General features: G+C 38.1%; 1 protein-coding gene across 2 annotated transcripts in view; it reads left to right on the top strand.

Annotated features, from left to right (window-relative positions):
• The window catches only part of AMPH (amphiphysin), a 105,778-nt gene that overhangs the window by 37,479 nt on the left and 54,324 nt on the right, over positions 1-13,975 (top strand). For both annotated transcript variants that reach the window (NM_001004398.2, XM_015281553.4), the window contains exon 2: positions 5,923-6,003. In NM_001004398.2, the coding sequence (NP_001004398.2) occupies positions 5,923-6,003 (81 nt within the window). The remainder of the gene's footprint in view (positions 1-5,922; positions 6,004-13,975) is intronic.

Genomic DNA, 13,975 nt, shown 5'->3' with positions numbered 1-13,975 from the left:
TAATTTTTGAAGTACACTGCAGGTCTTTGAAGCTGTGCTAGGCCTTCATTTTAATAGGTATGCATACCTTTCAGAATACATGTGGAGAGTGATGAGCCACCCTTCCAGGTGGGAGGGTCTTATAGCACTAAACTCCATGCAAGTCTCCAGAGACAAGCAGGAAAAAGTCCTTAGCAACACTTTGCCGCTGCTGTAAACATTTCTTCTTTTCTCACCAGCAAAACAAGCCGTCAGAACTCCAAAGTTCGTCTTTAAAGTCTCCTGAAATTCCTACTGACCAGCTAAGCTGTACTGCTCAACCTCACAGAATCCACTTAGGCAGAACATTAGCCACCTATCATGTTAAATGTTGCAAAGGTGCCTAGTTACAGTACAGCAAGTTTTCTGAGTGCAAGAAGGAAAGAGTAGTGAGAAATGGTCTAGCATTATGCTGCACTGTAATGTGCAGGTCTGTGCTTTCTGTAAAGCACTTTCTGGCTTTAACTGTAATGACCAAGCAGTGATGTAGAAGTCTGTCTGTGGTGTTATTGTGAAAAGGATTATAATGTTTATTTTGTAGCCCTTTCTAGAGCATTTTAACATCATCCAGGCAATGATGTACAATTAGATTCTGTAATTTGCCGAAAAATTATTATAATCATCGCTCATAGCATAATGTTCACGTTTGTCATTTAGGCTGTGTAGAAAGGTCACATTTCCCTCTTTCAATTTCATTTAAGAGAACACATCATAGCATTTCATGCTTGTCTGTTTATTATTTAGCAGTCTTCCCATTTGTTACATAACTACTTCTATACATTGTAGTATTTTACAGCACTCAAAGCACCAGCAAACAAAATCCAACATAAAATTAACAAAAGAAACACAGCCATGAGAAAGTGAACATTCATGCAAGCAGCAAATACCTTACCTGACTTTAACAAGGACAGAACTATCATTAGGAAAAATCCAGCTGGGATTTAAAACCTGAAGACACCACACCAGGAGATCATTAATACAGTTCGCTAGGTTCTGCAAAGATGTTCAGAATTGCCATTGCACAATTGCTTTGTATCCTCCTTAAGTGTCTTCTCCTCGGAAAGCCAGAGAGAGATTGGTAGGTCATACAGATACTTAGTCTGACCTGCAAAGTACTTTCTGTGCACTTCCACCTTCCATCTCTTAGGCCATATCTCATGTATTAATGATGTTCAGTATATGACTTTTCTTTTTGTCTCCATGCAGCAGAAATTGTCATCTATTAGGACAGCAGTGGTGAAGTTGCATTCCTCCACTAAATATATTTTCCCAAATTGCAGTTTGCTTTGAGGCTTTTCTTCTAGAATGTGTTCCACCACGTCCAGACTTCAGCAGTAAAATTCAACTGGATATGGTGGGCAAATACAGATTATTATACCCAGTATAAGATAAACCCTGAACAGGAGACTGGGGAACAAATGGAAATACAATAGTAGAAATACAACATACATTACATAGCAATGAGAATTGACTGCAGAATGTTGAATGATCAGGAATTCTCTGTATCATTAATACTGCAAGTGTGCATGGACAAATAGAGTGGTAACTACAGATCAGTTAGCATTGACCTGAAAACCTGAAATAAGTGTCATCATTTCTTACAGTAAGTAATGATAAGGATCCAGACTGCAGGTAGTGGAGAAAGAAGAAAGAGTGATCAAAGAAGGGTGAGGCTTCTTCAGTATGAAGAAGGCTCAGGGGAGAGCTCATTGTGGACTGATAGTACATAAAGGGGCTTAAAGGAAAGATTCTTTATCAAGGAAGGTAGAAGTAGGTCAAGGGATGTTGGGTTTAAACGGAAAGAGGAGAGCTTTAATTCAGATATTAGGAAGAAATTCTTCGCTATGAGCATGGTGAGGCACTAGAACTGGTTGCCCAGAGAAGCTACGGATGCCTCATTGCTAGAGCTGTTCAAGACCAGTGTAGATGGGGCCCTGAGCAGCGTGATCTGGTGGCAGGTGTCCCTGCCCATGGCAGGTAGTGGAAATTGGAGGGTCTTTAAGGTCCCTTCCAACATAAGCCATTCTATAATTCTCTGTTTGTTGTTAAGTTGGAATATAGTCATGTTTACTTCAAACTTTTGCATTTCTTTTTTTATTCCACCTCAGACAAGTGTTCTTGTCATGTGACTCATAAGACACTTCAAAATTTTGTTTTTTATATTGAACAAATACTTAATCATCTTTGCAAGTATATTTTGAAATCCTTAAGAAAGTTTGCACATGCATACCTCCAAAATCCTTTCTGCCAGCATGCAGCTACTTTAGAGATCTGGCATGTACTATTCGTCCAGCCTTAGTGTTTCTTTTACAGGTTGTGGAAGAGAAAAATGTTAAATTTAAAGCAGTATTGTAGAACAGTGTTGTAGGTGCATGAGTTTGCATCTGCTAGGTCCTGAGCCATTAGCTGTTCTCAAAAGATTTAAGGAAGTGACTTCTGGTCTTTGAATCAGAAGTGTTTGTTTTGCTTTTCATACTGGGGTTGTTCTGTAATATCTTTACTTAGTAGTACTTACGGCAAGTTAGATTATCTTAATGTTTTCAAGCTTTTAAGTCCTGTGAATTTCTGATAAAAACTTGTCCTAGGTATTCCTACCTAAGTAAACCTGTCTTCATGCCTTGAGTGGTTTTGAACATGTTGGTTGTTCTTTAAGAATATCACAGCTCCTTGTTAGCTGTGGTTCAGATCTGAAAATCGCTATTTCCCTCCTCGCCTCCCTCCCCCTCCCCAAAGTACCACAGTTTGGGAAACTTCTGTAAAGAAGTATGGATAAGCCCTTCAGAATGACTGTCTCAGCAGCTATTATAACACTGTCATCTTTGCCACAAGTTATGAGTTTTCAGTATAATTAAGTGTACTCAATCCTATCTGTAAGTTTTTCTATTATATTAATTTCCTTTCTTTGACATGTTGGAGACACTTAGCAATATTTACTTCACATTCCTTGCCCAGTTCATCATTTTAATTCAAGATCAGCCAATTATTGATGCTTTCTTTCGAGCAGTTCAGATCTTCATAGATCTGAAATTTATTATATTTTGGTAAATGAAGGTGCTTAAATGACTTAAAGGGGAAACTGTTAAGTCTTATGTCTTCCAAAATGGTAACTGAAGATGCAACATTCTCAAATGGAAATATGCAAATGAAAATAGTAATAAATGATATCAGATATGGTTGATGTACTTACACAAATTCTGTGTATGTTTTGAATCTGTCATTTATCTATCTCGGTACCATATTACCAGACCATTAATCAGTACATGTATTCATTCAACAGAATCAGGGATTACCATCAGATCAAATTTAACTTTTACTTTCATTCTCAATACCAATACTAATACATTTTAGATCCTTAGCGTAATTCAGTGCATTATGTGAACTGTATAGTATCACATTTGGAAATTACAGATAAATCAGGAAAAAAAAATAGAGCAGATGTTTCAAGTTCTGCTAATTAAATGAAATACGTGGTATATTTTTGCCTATTTTCTTTTTAGATAGGGCAATCAAGTTCACCAAATATTTTATGCATTCTTCAGGAAGCTACAGAATAGTTGTCTGTAGAATGTTTCTTGAGATTCATAGAATCATAGAACCACCAAGGTTGGAAAAGACCTCTAAGATCATCCAGTCCAACCATCCACCTATCACCAATATTTCCCACTAAACCATGTCCCTCAGTACAACATCTCAGCATTACTTGAACATCTCCTGTTCACATCTGCTTCTTCAACTTCTATTTTTTTTCTATATAATCTTTAACATTTTTCAATAATATAGGCTGTTCATTGATGGTTATTCTGAAACCTAGTCCTAAACATTATTAATCTGTGTGGGCATGCTAAGAAAAGTGCACTAGCTACCAGCCCTCGGCTCTCTGAGTCCAGGTCTCATTCTAGCCCTTCCAGGCCAGGAGTTTCTGAGCAACAGCTTTGGTTCTTCTTCTTGTTTGCAGAAGCCAGCTTCTAACATCACCTTTTACTCCAAGTTCAGCTATTTAGGTGATAATAGAAAGAATTTAAAAGTTGGAGATGAGATTAAAAAAATGTAGAAATTCTGTAAGAGGTTGGTTGTTCCCTCTAAGTCTTGTGCTATTGGGCCTGAGCATCCATTTGGAGACATAAATGTGTACTGTAAATATTTTCGGAAAGATGAAATAATTTATCACGACAACTTTTTTTGCCCTAGTTTGTTACATATGTTATGAATCTCTCTGACTCTAATTAACATGCCTGCTACTTATTCCTGTGCGCACAGCTTCAATGTTTTGGTTCAGTGAGGGGTTTTACCTGGCAGCCATCACTTTGAAGGAAAACATGCGATTTTCAGGGAGCCATTTGGCGCAGATCAAAGCCACACTGTAGCAGGGGGCATACCGTTGGGCTCCTTGATGACAGCAAACTATGAGTACTCCTGTGATTATTTGAAATATTAAATTAAATGATTCCTCTGTACAGCTGTCTGTTACACTCCTTAATATTTTATGAGGAGATTGGCGATGAGACCGTATGAGATCTTTGGGACTTAAAAGCAACCCAAAATGCCCAAATGAGCCATGGGAATGAAAAGTTAAAACATGACTATGGTTGGAAAAAGTCTTTTTTTTTTTTTTTCCTTTATTTTCTTTCTGATGTCATTCTTTCTTTCTTTCTGCTGTAAATACATCAAAACTTCCTTGAAGTTCCACATGCCAGGTGCACAGGTCATGTTGCGTCAACTTTTTGATCATCTTTAACTCTGGTTTCCACTGTAGCAATGTTTTCTGCACCTTTCTGTATTCTGGCTTTTATGGCTCCAGGCAGATTGGAGTTTACATTCAAATGAGATGAGACAAAGCATGCCAGGACTGGGGCTGTTTATTCACAGTATCAGCTACTATTCTGGATTTTTTATGTTGTTTTGTTATTGCTGTTTGTTTTGTTTTGTTTGCTTGTTTGTTTGCTTGCTTTTTCTGTGTTCTGAAAAGTTGGTTGCTTTGTCTCAGTAGAGCAAACTCAATATCACTCTCTGAGTTGGTTTATTCCTCTAGCAGTGTTCTATGAAGTTTGGGTGTTTTTTTTTAACTAGGGTAAAATCTATTTTCTTTTATATGTAAATCTTCATTGTTTAAATGATTTTGCAGTGCTGTGATTCAATAACATATTTTTTGTAGTTTAACACGGTATAAAGTTTAGCAGTTCAATTTACTTTTGAGATTGCTATCACATGAATAGCCTTTGCTGATGACATACGGCAGTATATTTATTAAGTGATGACAGTGTACTTCTGAATTAATGAGGAGTGTAAATATGAAACAATAGAAGTTTTAAATAAGTATTAGCTGCACCAATTTCTGATTCAGCCTCACAGTTCTTTATTCTCATTTAATGCTGAAAATCATGCAGCTAAGGATAACATTAATACCATTGGACATAATGAGCCATAAACAGTCAAAAAATATGACTTGAATTTTTAGTCTGACTAAATGGGAAGAGAACTTGCAGTGCCAGCAAATTTATCTAATTCTTCCTTGCTTTGAGACCCTGGGATTTTTTGCTGAAAGAAAGTAGGTTCATTTAGAAAAAAATAATAATAATAATAATAAAGGAGAAGGAAAGAAACAAAAACAGCATACACTCTCCTCCAAGGAACTCCGTTCTTTGAAGTATATTAGCACATATGTGCCCACACATAGTCTATTTCTGCCCATGCACACAAAATATTCCACTTTGTCTGCAGTCACCCTTTTTGATTTTTGACAGTGGTTTTCCAGGTGAGCTTTGTAAACAGTGGTACATGTAGCGCTTCAACAAAATGAAATGCAATTTCAGCCTAACAGAAAGAACAAAAGTGTTGAATGTAACAGCATTTTTGTTTTGTGATGCTAATATTGATCTGTTTTTGTTTTTGTTTCTCCCAACATAGGTACTTCAAAAACTAGGAAAAGCAGATGAGACAAAGGATGAACAGTTTGAAGAATACGTTCAAAATTTCAAGCGGCAAGAGGTCAGTTACTTTCTTGGTTTCTGTTAAGAAGAATGCAGTGTATTTTAACTTGCTGATTTTGAAGAAGGTGTCGAAGGGTAACAGGTAAAAGAAAATGTTTTCAATCATAAGAATGTGAGATTTTTTTCTGAAATTTAAAAAAAAAAGGATTAGTTGCATTTGTGCATATAAGCATGTAATATGTTAATATTAAACAGACATATTCTAGTAATTTCTAATGCCATCATGCCATTGAGATCGTTGGAGTGTAAGCACATTTTCAACAGTGTAATTTAGAACAGGATCCAACCTCAACTTGATACAGCTTTGTAGTTGCCTTCTGTCAAAGAAAATGATTTGTTTCCTTGATTTCATGTTGTGGATTGTTTTCATCTATGGTATGTAATAAAACTAGTTTTATATTAAGTAAATAGCTGAACAGTTTTAGACTGCTGTGTGTTGTCACACTCCGCATTAGTGCAAGGATGATGAGAGTTGTGGTGGTAGCACTGATGATGCCCTACAGGGCAGCAGGACTCAATTGCTTTTATTGTTGTAAATACATACATGCAAATTGAGTTTCTCTGAAGAGTTTATAACATACTCCCAATGCAGTCCTGAAGTGTGACCTCAATTACTCCTCACTTTGTTGGATGGAGTTTTTAGCTCCAAGGTGTTAATGTCACCAAGAAAATAGTCTCGTTATGCAAGTATAAACAGAGATACCAATATCAATAGCCTTCATGAGCTATCTTTCAGAGCTCATATGTAGAAGCCATTGAAGGGTGAGAGAACTACTCCACACACTTTACATGACGTAAAAGTTGGTTCATATTAGAGTTTGCAATTCCTACACTGAATCAATCCTATCTACCACATGCATTTCTGTCCTTTTTGTATAAATACAAATCCTGAACTCTGACTGCTCAGACACTAGTTAACGCTTCTGCATCTAACAGTGACTTACAGTTATTTTCCAATCTCTAGAAAGAGAGAGAGGCTCCAGAGGTAACTGGGCTCTCTAGCTCATTCTTTCTCTGAAACGATGATGGTGGGAAGTAAAAGAAGCTGTTTCTCTGAGGAGAGTGGTTCTTTCCTCAGTTTTGCCGAAGTCAGATAGATACTGGGATTTAATAAGACTGAAGCATTCAAAAGCATTTTAGAAGCCCCACAGAGTGTCATATTTTCCCTTTTCTTCACCTTCCTGTTTTCCAAATCTGCTGAGATATCAATAGAGTCTTTCTTTCTTTCCTTCTGATTTTTCTTATATTGCAACTTATCGTTGGTTTCAATAACACAGATGTTTGCACAGCTAGTAACTATATAACTAGAAATAAGGTGCATCTGTAATCTCCATTCTTACTGGATAGGAGAGGAGCAGCTGGAGTATCCCCATGAAAAAATAGAATTCTGTGGGATGTATTTTTAGATGCAACTTCTGAGTCAATTAAAAAAGAAAAGATGAAAGAGAAAAAGAGTCTTTATCAGCAAAATTATGTTTCAAGTGTTTCTTTCTTCTATTCTCTACCAAGAATTTTCTGTAACATTATTTTTCAGCTGAAAGTCTTGCCAAGGGCTAAGGAGGATCTTAGCATTTCTTCATTTTTATTTCCTCCTCCTTTGATGTACTGAGAGACAGTAATAAGCAGTCAAGGACTCCACAGGAACTGAATTGATGCTAAATCTGAATGCAAATGTGACTCGGGGCCAAGGGAGGGAACGGGTAAGGAGTGAATGCTGAAGGAAGTACTACAACTCTTTTGAGTGACACATGCAGTAAGGTTAGATCCAATGGCATAACAAATGAGAGATCATTTGTACATTTATTAAACTAATCATGCATGCTGCTGTGTTCCACTAGTCTTGCTCTCAAATAATTCTGTTTTGCTCAATGCCTCAAATACAAGGGGGAAAAATTATGTAAAAACAGTGTTTCTGCCAGGTACACACCAATAAGAAGGATATAAATTGCTTAAGTTTTCTTAGTTTCACCCATGCTTTGATATCCAACTGACTGGGAATGCCGAAATTCAAAGGATTACATTGTGCACCTGAATTATTACTCTTAGTGATCAGTACTTTGTAGAACTGCTGTCCTGTGTGGACTCAATCTGCCATCTCTTCTTGGTTTATATTCAATCCTGCTTTCAAGGTTACCTCTGCAATTCTGGAGCTTTAGAAAAAGAAAAATCATACTCAAGGTATTAAAGAGTTAAGAGGCAGATGAGGTGATGGATCATTGTGTTGAGATCCACAGAACAGTTGGCATGGGCTTCCAGGCAGAACGACCCCTTCTAGAGACTGCACCATCTTTTCCAGTTCTCTCCAGGATTATTTTTCTCTATGATGGTTCCTTCCTATGGTAGGCCTTCCTGTGACAGAGGCAGCTTGAGAGAAAGTTCAGGCTTAACTTCGTTTCTTGCAATCTCATTTAACAGTTATTTGGCTCCATTTCCTGGCAATCTCACTTTCCTACATTTAGTTTTGAGGAAGACTGTCACAGCTAGTGACATGTGGGCTCTGGGTAAATTGAAAGATGTTAAAATGGACTATTTGTCTTATTTCTCCACCTTATTGACCTGATGTCACTTGGGAGGTCAACTGGTTTTATGGATAGAATTATCCTGTTTTCATACCCTCAAAGGATAATAAATAAGGACTCCCACTTTAGCTCAAGGAAAGGACAGAAAAAGAGCAAAGCACTTATTATCCAGGAAACAGATAATGCAAAAACTGAGATCTTAATAAGCAATTCGTTGCCTGAAGAGCAGGTTGGATGGTAAGTATTTATCATACTCAGCAGGATGCTCAATATAAAAGTACATCCAGAAGATCAATATAACTTTATGTAGGATAGCACCATTTAAGCTGCCCTGTGATCCATTCCCACCTCTATCTGAATACAGCTGGACAAGAGCCCCCCTTTCTACATGAAACTTGGAGCTGAATTACCAGATGAATCACCATGGAGAAACTGAGTCATCCCATGTCTGGAGAGAACAGAGAACAGTGGCTTTACAGAGCCTCCAGATTTTTCTGTCAGAAGCAGTAAGCTACTGCAGCTAAAACCAGCACCAAAAAGATTTGATTTTTAGTGATGAGCAAAACTGCTATTCACCTTCCACTTAAGTTGTGAACAGGAAATTGCCACTTTAAAACAAAACTTGTGGACCTTATATAAACTTGTGTGGCACAGATTTTCAGTGTATTGCAAGAATTTACTTGAGACTTACATGTTTCTGCACAGCTAATTGTGGATGTGCTCAGCCCCTTATTTGACTTTCAAGGTCAGGAAAAAAAAATACAGTTGCTGCATAATTCTCTACTCTGTGAAAATATCATCAAGTCCAAAATTTCTGTCTCTTTATAACTGTAGATATCATCATTCAAGCAACTGCATCTTATACTTTTTTTGGCAGGAAGTTCAGTAGGAATTTTTTTATTCCCTACTATATTTTAATGACTCAGCACTTGTAAAGCATCAATATTCTATTTCGTATCTGTGCATATTTACTCTCATCATTTTTCCCTACATAGCTATGAGATGTCTTTTATTTTATAGACTACAGTTTAAAATGTTTTAGTGTTTAAACTATTAGCATTATATATTGTATATGTACACACAGAGATACACCAGTTGCTGCTATAAAAAAAGCACCTGCCCATGAAATATTGTCAGAATAAATTAAAATGTCGAGTGCTGCTGTTGTTGGTTTATAGAATTTGGTGAAAATGAAAAGTATATTTTGTTTCTGTTGAACGAGCAGAAGTGTGGCCTGCTTAACCTAATGTGCACCTCACAGTAAGAGCTGCTCTGTGGGTGTAATTGGTAACAATTCAATAACAATTCAAATGTTGTGTCCTTCATTTCATGAAAGCGTGCTTTGCTGCCTAATAGCTATGGCATGACATTGACTTAAAGCTGTTTGGTGGGGCACTTAACAGATGCTGAAGTATTCTTTTCATGTCACACATACCACTGACTTTTTATAATTCATTAATGAACTAAAATAGCAAAGTTGATGTTCATGGTCTATACACAGGCGCTAGATGTGCATCTGCAGTCCTCTCAAGCACACCTTGGCATCTCCAGGGGCACGTTTTTGTAGCTGAACTCCGTCACTGGAGGCTCACCCATTTCCAGACTGCAATACTTGAATGTGGGTACCTGAGTTTGACTTCATTTGTGTTGAACCAGGCAGTGGCATCAGAAGGGCCAAAGACAGCAACTCATCATGTTTCTAGGAGCGCCTGTAACCTTAATGGCCCTAATCAGTCCCACTCAGGACCCGCAGCCCTTCACTTGGGACCAGAAGTGCTATTTTAGCTCATATCCAGCCATCTATTGCCACCCTGAGCCATATTGTAGAAATGCAGTCCCCAGTCCTGCTTCCCACAAGGACTCAGGACATACACCCCAGCTGTGTCTCCTGCTGCAGCCAACTGGATCTCCTAGGCAGCACCTGGTTCTGACTCATCCCTTTCTTGGTTAGAGGTGTGTTAGTGAAACCTCTTGTCACTTGTGGCTCCTGGCGTAGCCTCTTTCATGGTTGCCATGAGGATTGTGAGTCAGTTCTCTAAATGTCAGCAGCCACTGCCATCAGTGAGACCCCTCCTTGGCTCCCCAACACCATCCCAGAAAGCTAGGAGTCTCCTTTAGGATCAGTTGTATTTGTGGATGTGTTACAAGGTGTCGCAAAAGACACTAGGCAGCTGTGCTGAGTGAGTTGTTTTGACTTTAGGGTTTGATTGTCCTTATGATTCCATAGGCTGCACCAAAGAGATCTGTATTAGCTCTAAGAGGAGGAGAGGCACTCAAGTCATGTGTAGGCAGACACAGGTGTCTTAATCTGGGGTTGAATGAAGAGCACAATGAAAACATTTCACAAGAAATTCAACCTGTTCTGCAAACCCTTCTTTCTTTTGGAAGCTATATGCATCCCATATATCTATTAATCATCTTATGCACCTCAAGTCTACCCTTCAAACCCCTCATTTTACTGATCTTGTGCATAGAATTTAGAAAAAAATAATCTGGGTAATAAATAAAAAGTGCAAGTTTTAAAATTACTGGAAGAGACCATTTTCCCTTAGCTCATATGCAGGTTTCCTTAGTTGTCTATGGTGTCCCATACCATAGGGGATTCTTAATAATTGCTAAGCTGCAACTTATGGTGGATCATTACACCTCTCTCCCAGGGAGGCTCCTTTGCTAAACGAAGTTGTTGCCAAATCCCATCCCTGATAGATACCCCAAAATAAACTGGACACATGAAAACTCCATCTGGATTAGTGGAAGGGAGTTTTTATTTCTGTAAGCCTAGAAGTATTTGTAAACTGTATTCAGAGAGACTTCATCTGACTCACATCTTTTCAGGGGCCATCCTGAGGTCCACTTCAGATCCTAGATGACCACAAAGCCACATACCATCAAAGCAATGTGCAGATTATTGTGGGGCCTGTGGGAAGATGTTCTCTGCTGATTACTATTTCATTCTAAAATGTATGTTTAATAATTATCTTATAAATTAAAGGGTATTTTTCCCAGAACAAAAATAGAGACAGCATGCAGTACAAATCTCCACTAATTTCCGGTCAGACAGGATTCTCAGGAAGGTGAGGCACTCTGTTCTATGCTACAAAATTATCTCTGCAGGAGCAGCCCAGATCCTTTCCAACTAATTCTTCACTTCAAAGGACAGAGTGGCTGATCTGATGTTATGCTTTTTCAATTCTGCCTATTGATTGCTCCAAATCTAAAGTCTAAACTGTAGTCACGCTGGGCTGCTTCCGATTGCCCCTTGGGTTTAACCAATTATGCCTCTGCAGCTGTGGTAACTGTGACAATTGTTTTCTCCCAGGATGTGAGGTTGAATGGTCAAGTTATTTCTGACTATTTTTGAAGCGGACTGTTTTTTTGGGAACCCTTTGAAACAACTGGCCCTGGAGAAAGTTGACATAGCTGAGCTTTTATAATTCAGTGCACCAGCAGAGCACGATCCATTTGACGATAAATGGGTCTGAACAGTTTTCTAATAGACCTGTAAATACATACCTTACATATGTCACTTGTAAATACAGTTCTTAATATGCATATGTAGGCAGCTGTCTTGGTTGGAGGTGTGTTAGTGAAACCTCTTGTCACTTGTGGCTTTCTATTCTGAAGGTGCTGTTTTCAGAAAATATGCATATGTGTAGAAAATCTGTAAACAGAAAGTCTGCATGAATACAATACTTTTATCCATATTCTTGTAGACTACACTTGCTGACCTTGCATGCCTGAAATATCCATTGAAAGCATTAGTTTGAGCTCTAATTAGGGAACGTGAGTATGATTGTAGGCTTATATAGTAGATACGAAGACAGAATCCTAGCTTGGGAAGGGAGATGTTTAGTTGTGAGGCACTGGAAGTAGAAAGCAAAAGGTTTGGGTCTTTGTTTAGGGAGAGCATGAAGAATTTTCTGCTCTGTCTTCATCTGAAGCAATGAGAATTGGTTTTAGCAGCCAGAGTCAAAATGGTAGTTAGAGCATTGCAGTAGTGGGCTTTCTTACTGGCTGTTGGGTACCACTGCTAATGTGAGGCAGAGGATGTAGGCGTTTATCTGTAAAGTTGGTACTTTTTGGATTAGTCCAAGCTCTTTGAGGAGCGTGATTGATTTGATGCAGTTTCCTTCGACTCATGTTGTCACTTCATTACTAGAATGATTAAATTCTTACTCTTGAACATTCTTGGTGGGTGACCACAAATTTGGTGCTATCCTGGTAGGTACTGGCATGCCAAAAAAATTCCATTTTCAGGGCACTAGATAAATAGTTCAAATACCAGTTCTTTCACAGCTGGTAAAAAGAGAAAAGAAGAAATATATTTACTTGGGAAAAAAAAAAGCTTAAATTTGGAAGACAGTTCTAGGAACTATAAAGGGGAGAAAAACAATAAAATAGGATACAATGGTACGCAGTTGTATTTCATACTGAATTATGGAAGCATCCAAGTAGTCTCTTTTATTGTTAAGCTTCACTTAATTAAACAGACCTTTGCACTTACACTTTTCCCTAAAGGACCCATCAGGTAGATAGTACTTACCTGTTTGCAAATGCAGTGACAGCCACGCTATACATTGCAGCTAATAACTGCACATTACACTAGAGGGTCTCTGCCAAGCAATACAAATAATGTTTTCATATGAACAGTTTCCCTGGTGTGTTCATGCTGAAATTCCAGTATTAGACTCTGAGCTGCATTGATAATTATCTGTTCTGCATTTTTATGGGACAAGTTAGTGCTCCAGCCTCAGCATCAGCAGTGCTTTCGACTCTTGCTAAAGTGGAGTGATTTATTTGATTTTGGTATGAAGCACACACTGTTCTGACCTTTCTATTAAAGATGTATTGTGTTTACATCCTGTATGTGACATGTTGGAAAAATCATACTCTTCTGTTCTGCCTGGAAAGCTGTGAATGAGTGAGCTTACCAAATAGTTGTCCAATTCCAGCTTATGTGCAGACAAGATGGCCTCTAATTTCTGAGTGGAAACAATTTTTCTGATGCATAAGCTAGTAACGACACAAACCTTGGTTTTTACGGTGTTAGTATTTAAAAGTTTTTACAGGTCTTTTCACTCTTTCCACCTATGGTGATTGTGCTATAAATGTCTTAATTCCAGTACTAAGACATACCTAAATACAGTTCTTTAATAAAATAAGACCAAAAATAAATATTCTGAGAAATCAGTGTTGCTGAAAATGCTTAATGCTTCTGTAAAAGTCTGTTAGGGCTGTGATTGCAGACAACAGATGCTCCTGAAATACTGAGCCTCCTTATCTCACTGGGTACCCATGTCTCTACCAGCTACATAGTACTGACCACATAGTAAGAGCAGACAGTAGAAAAGAGCATCTGACAAGCAGCGCTGACTCCGTGCTATAATGTTCAGAATAAGAAATTCTTGCTTGGAAAATCACTGTAGAGAGCTTTGCTGATTTTTCTAGTGA

Source organism: Gallus gallus, chromosome 2 (genome assembly GCF_016699485.2).
Source record: "Gallus gallus isolate bGalGal1 chromosome 2, bGalGal1.mat.broiler.GRCg7b, whole genome shotgun sequence".
Classification (NCBI taxonomy): Eukaryota; Metazoa; Chordata; class Aves; order Galliformes; family Phasianidae; genus Gallus; species Gallus gallus.
Note: the sequence above shows the minus strand (reverse complement) of the source record. Positions and strands in the feature narration are given on the sequence as shown.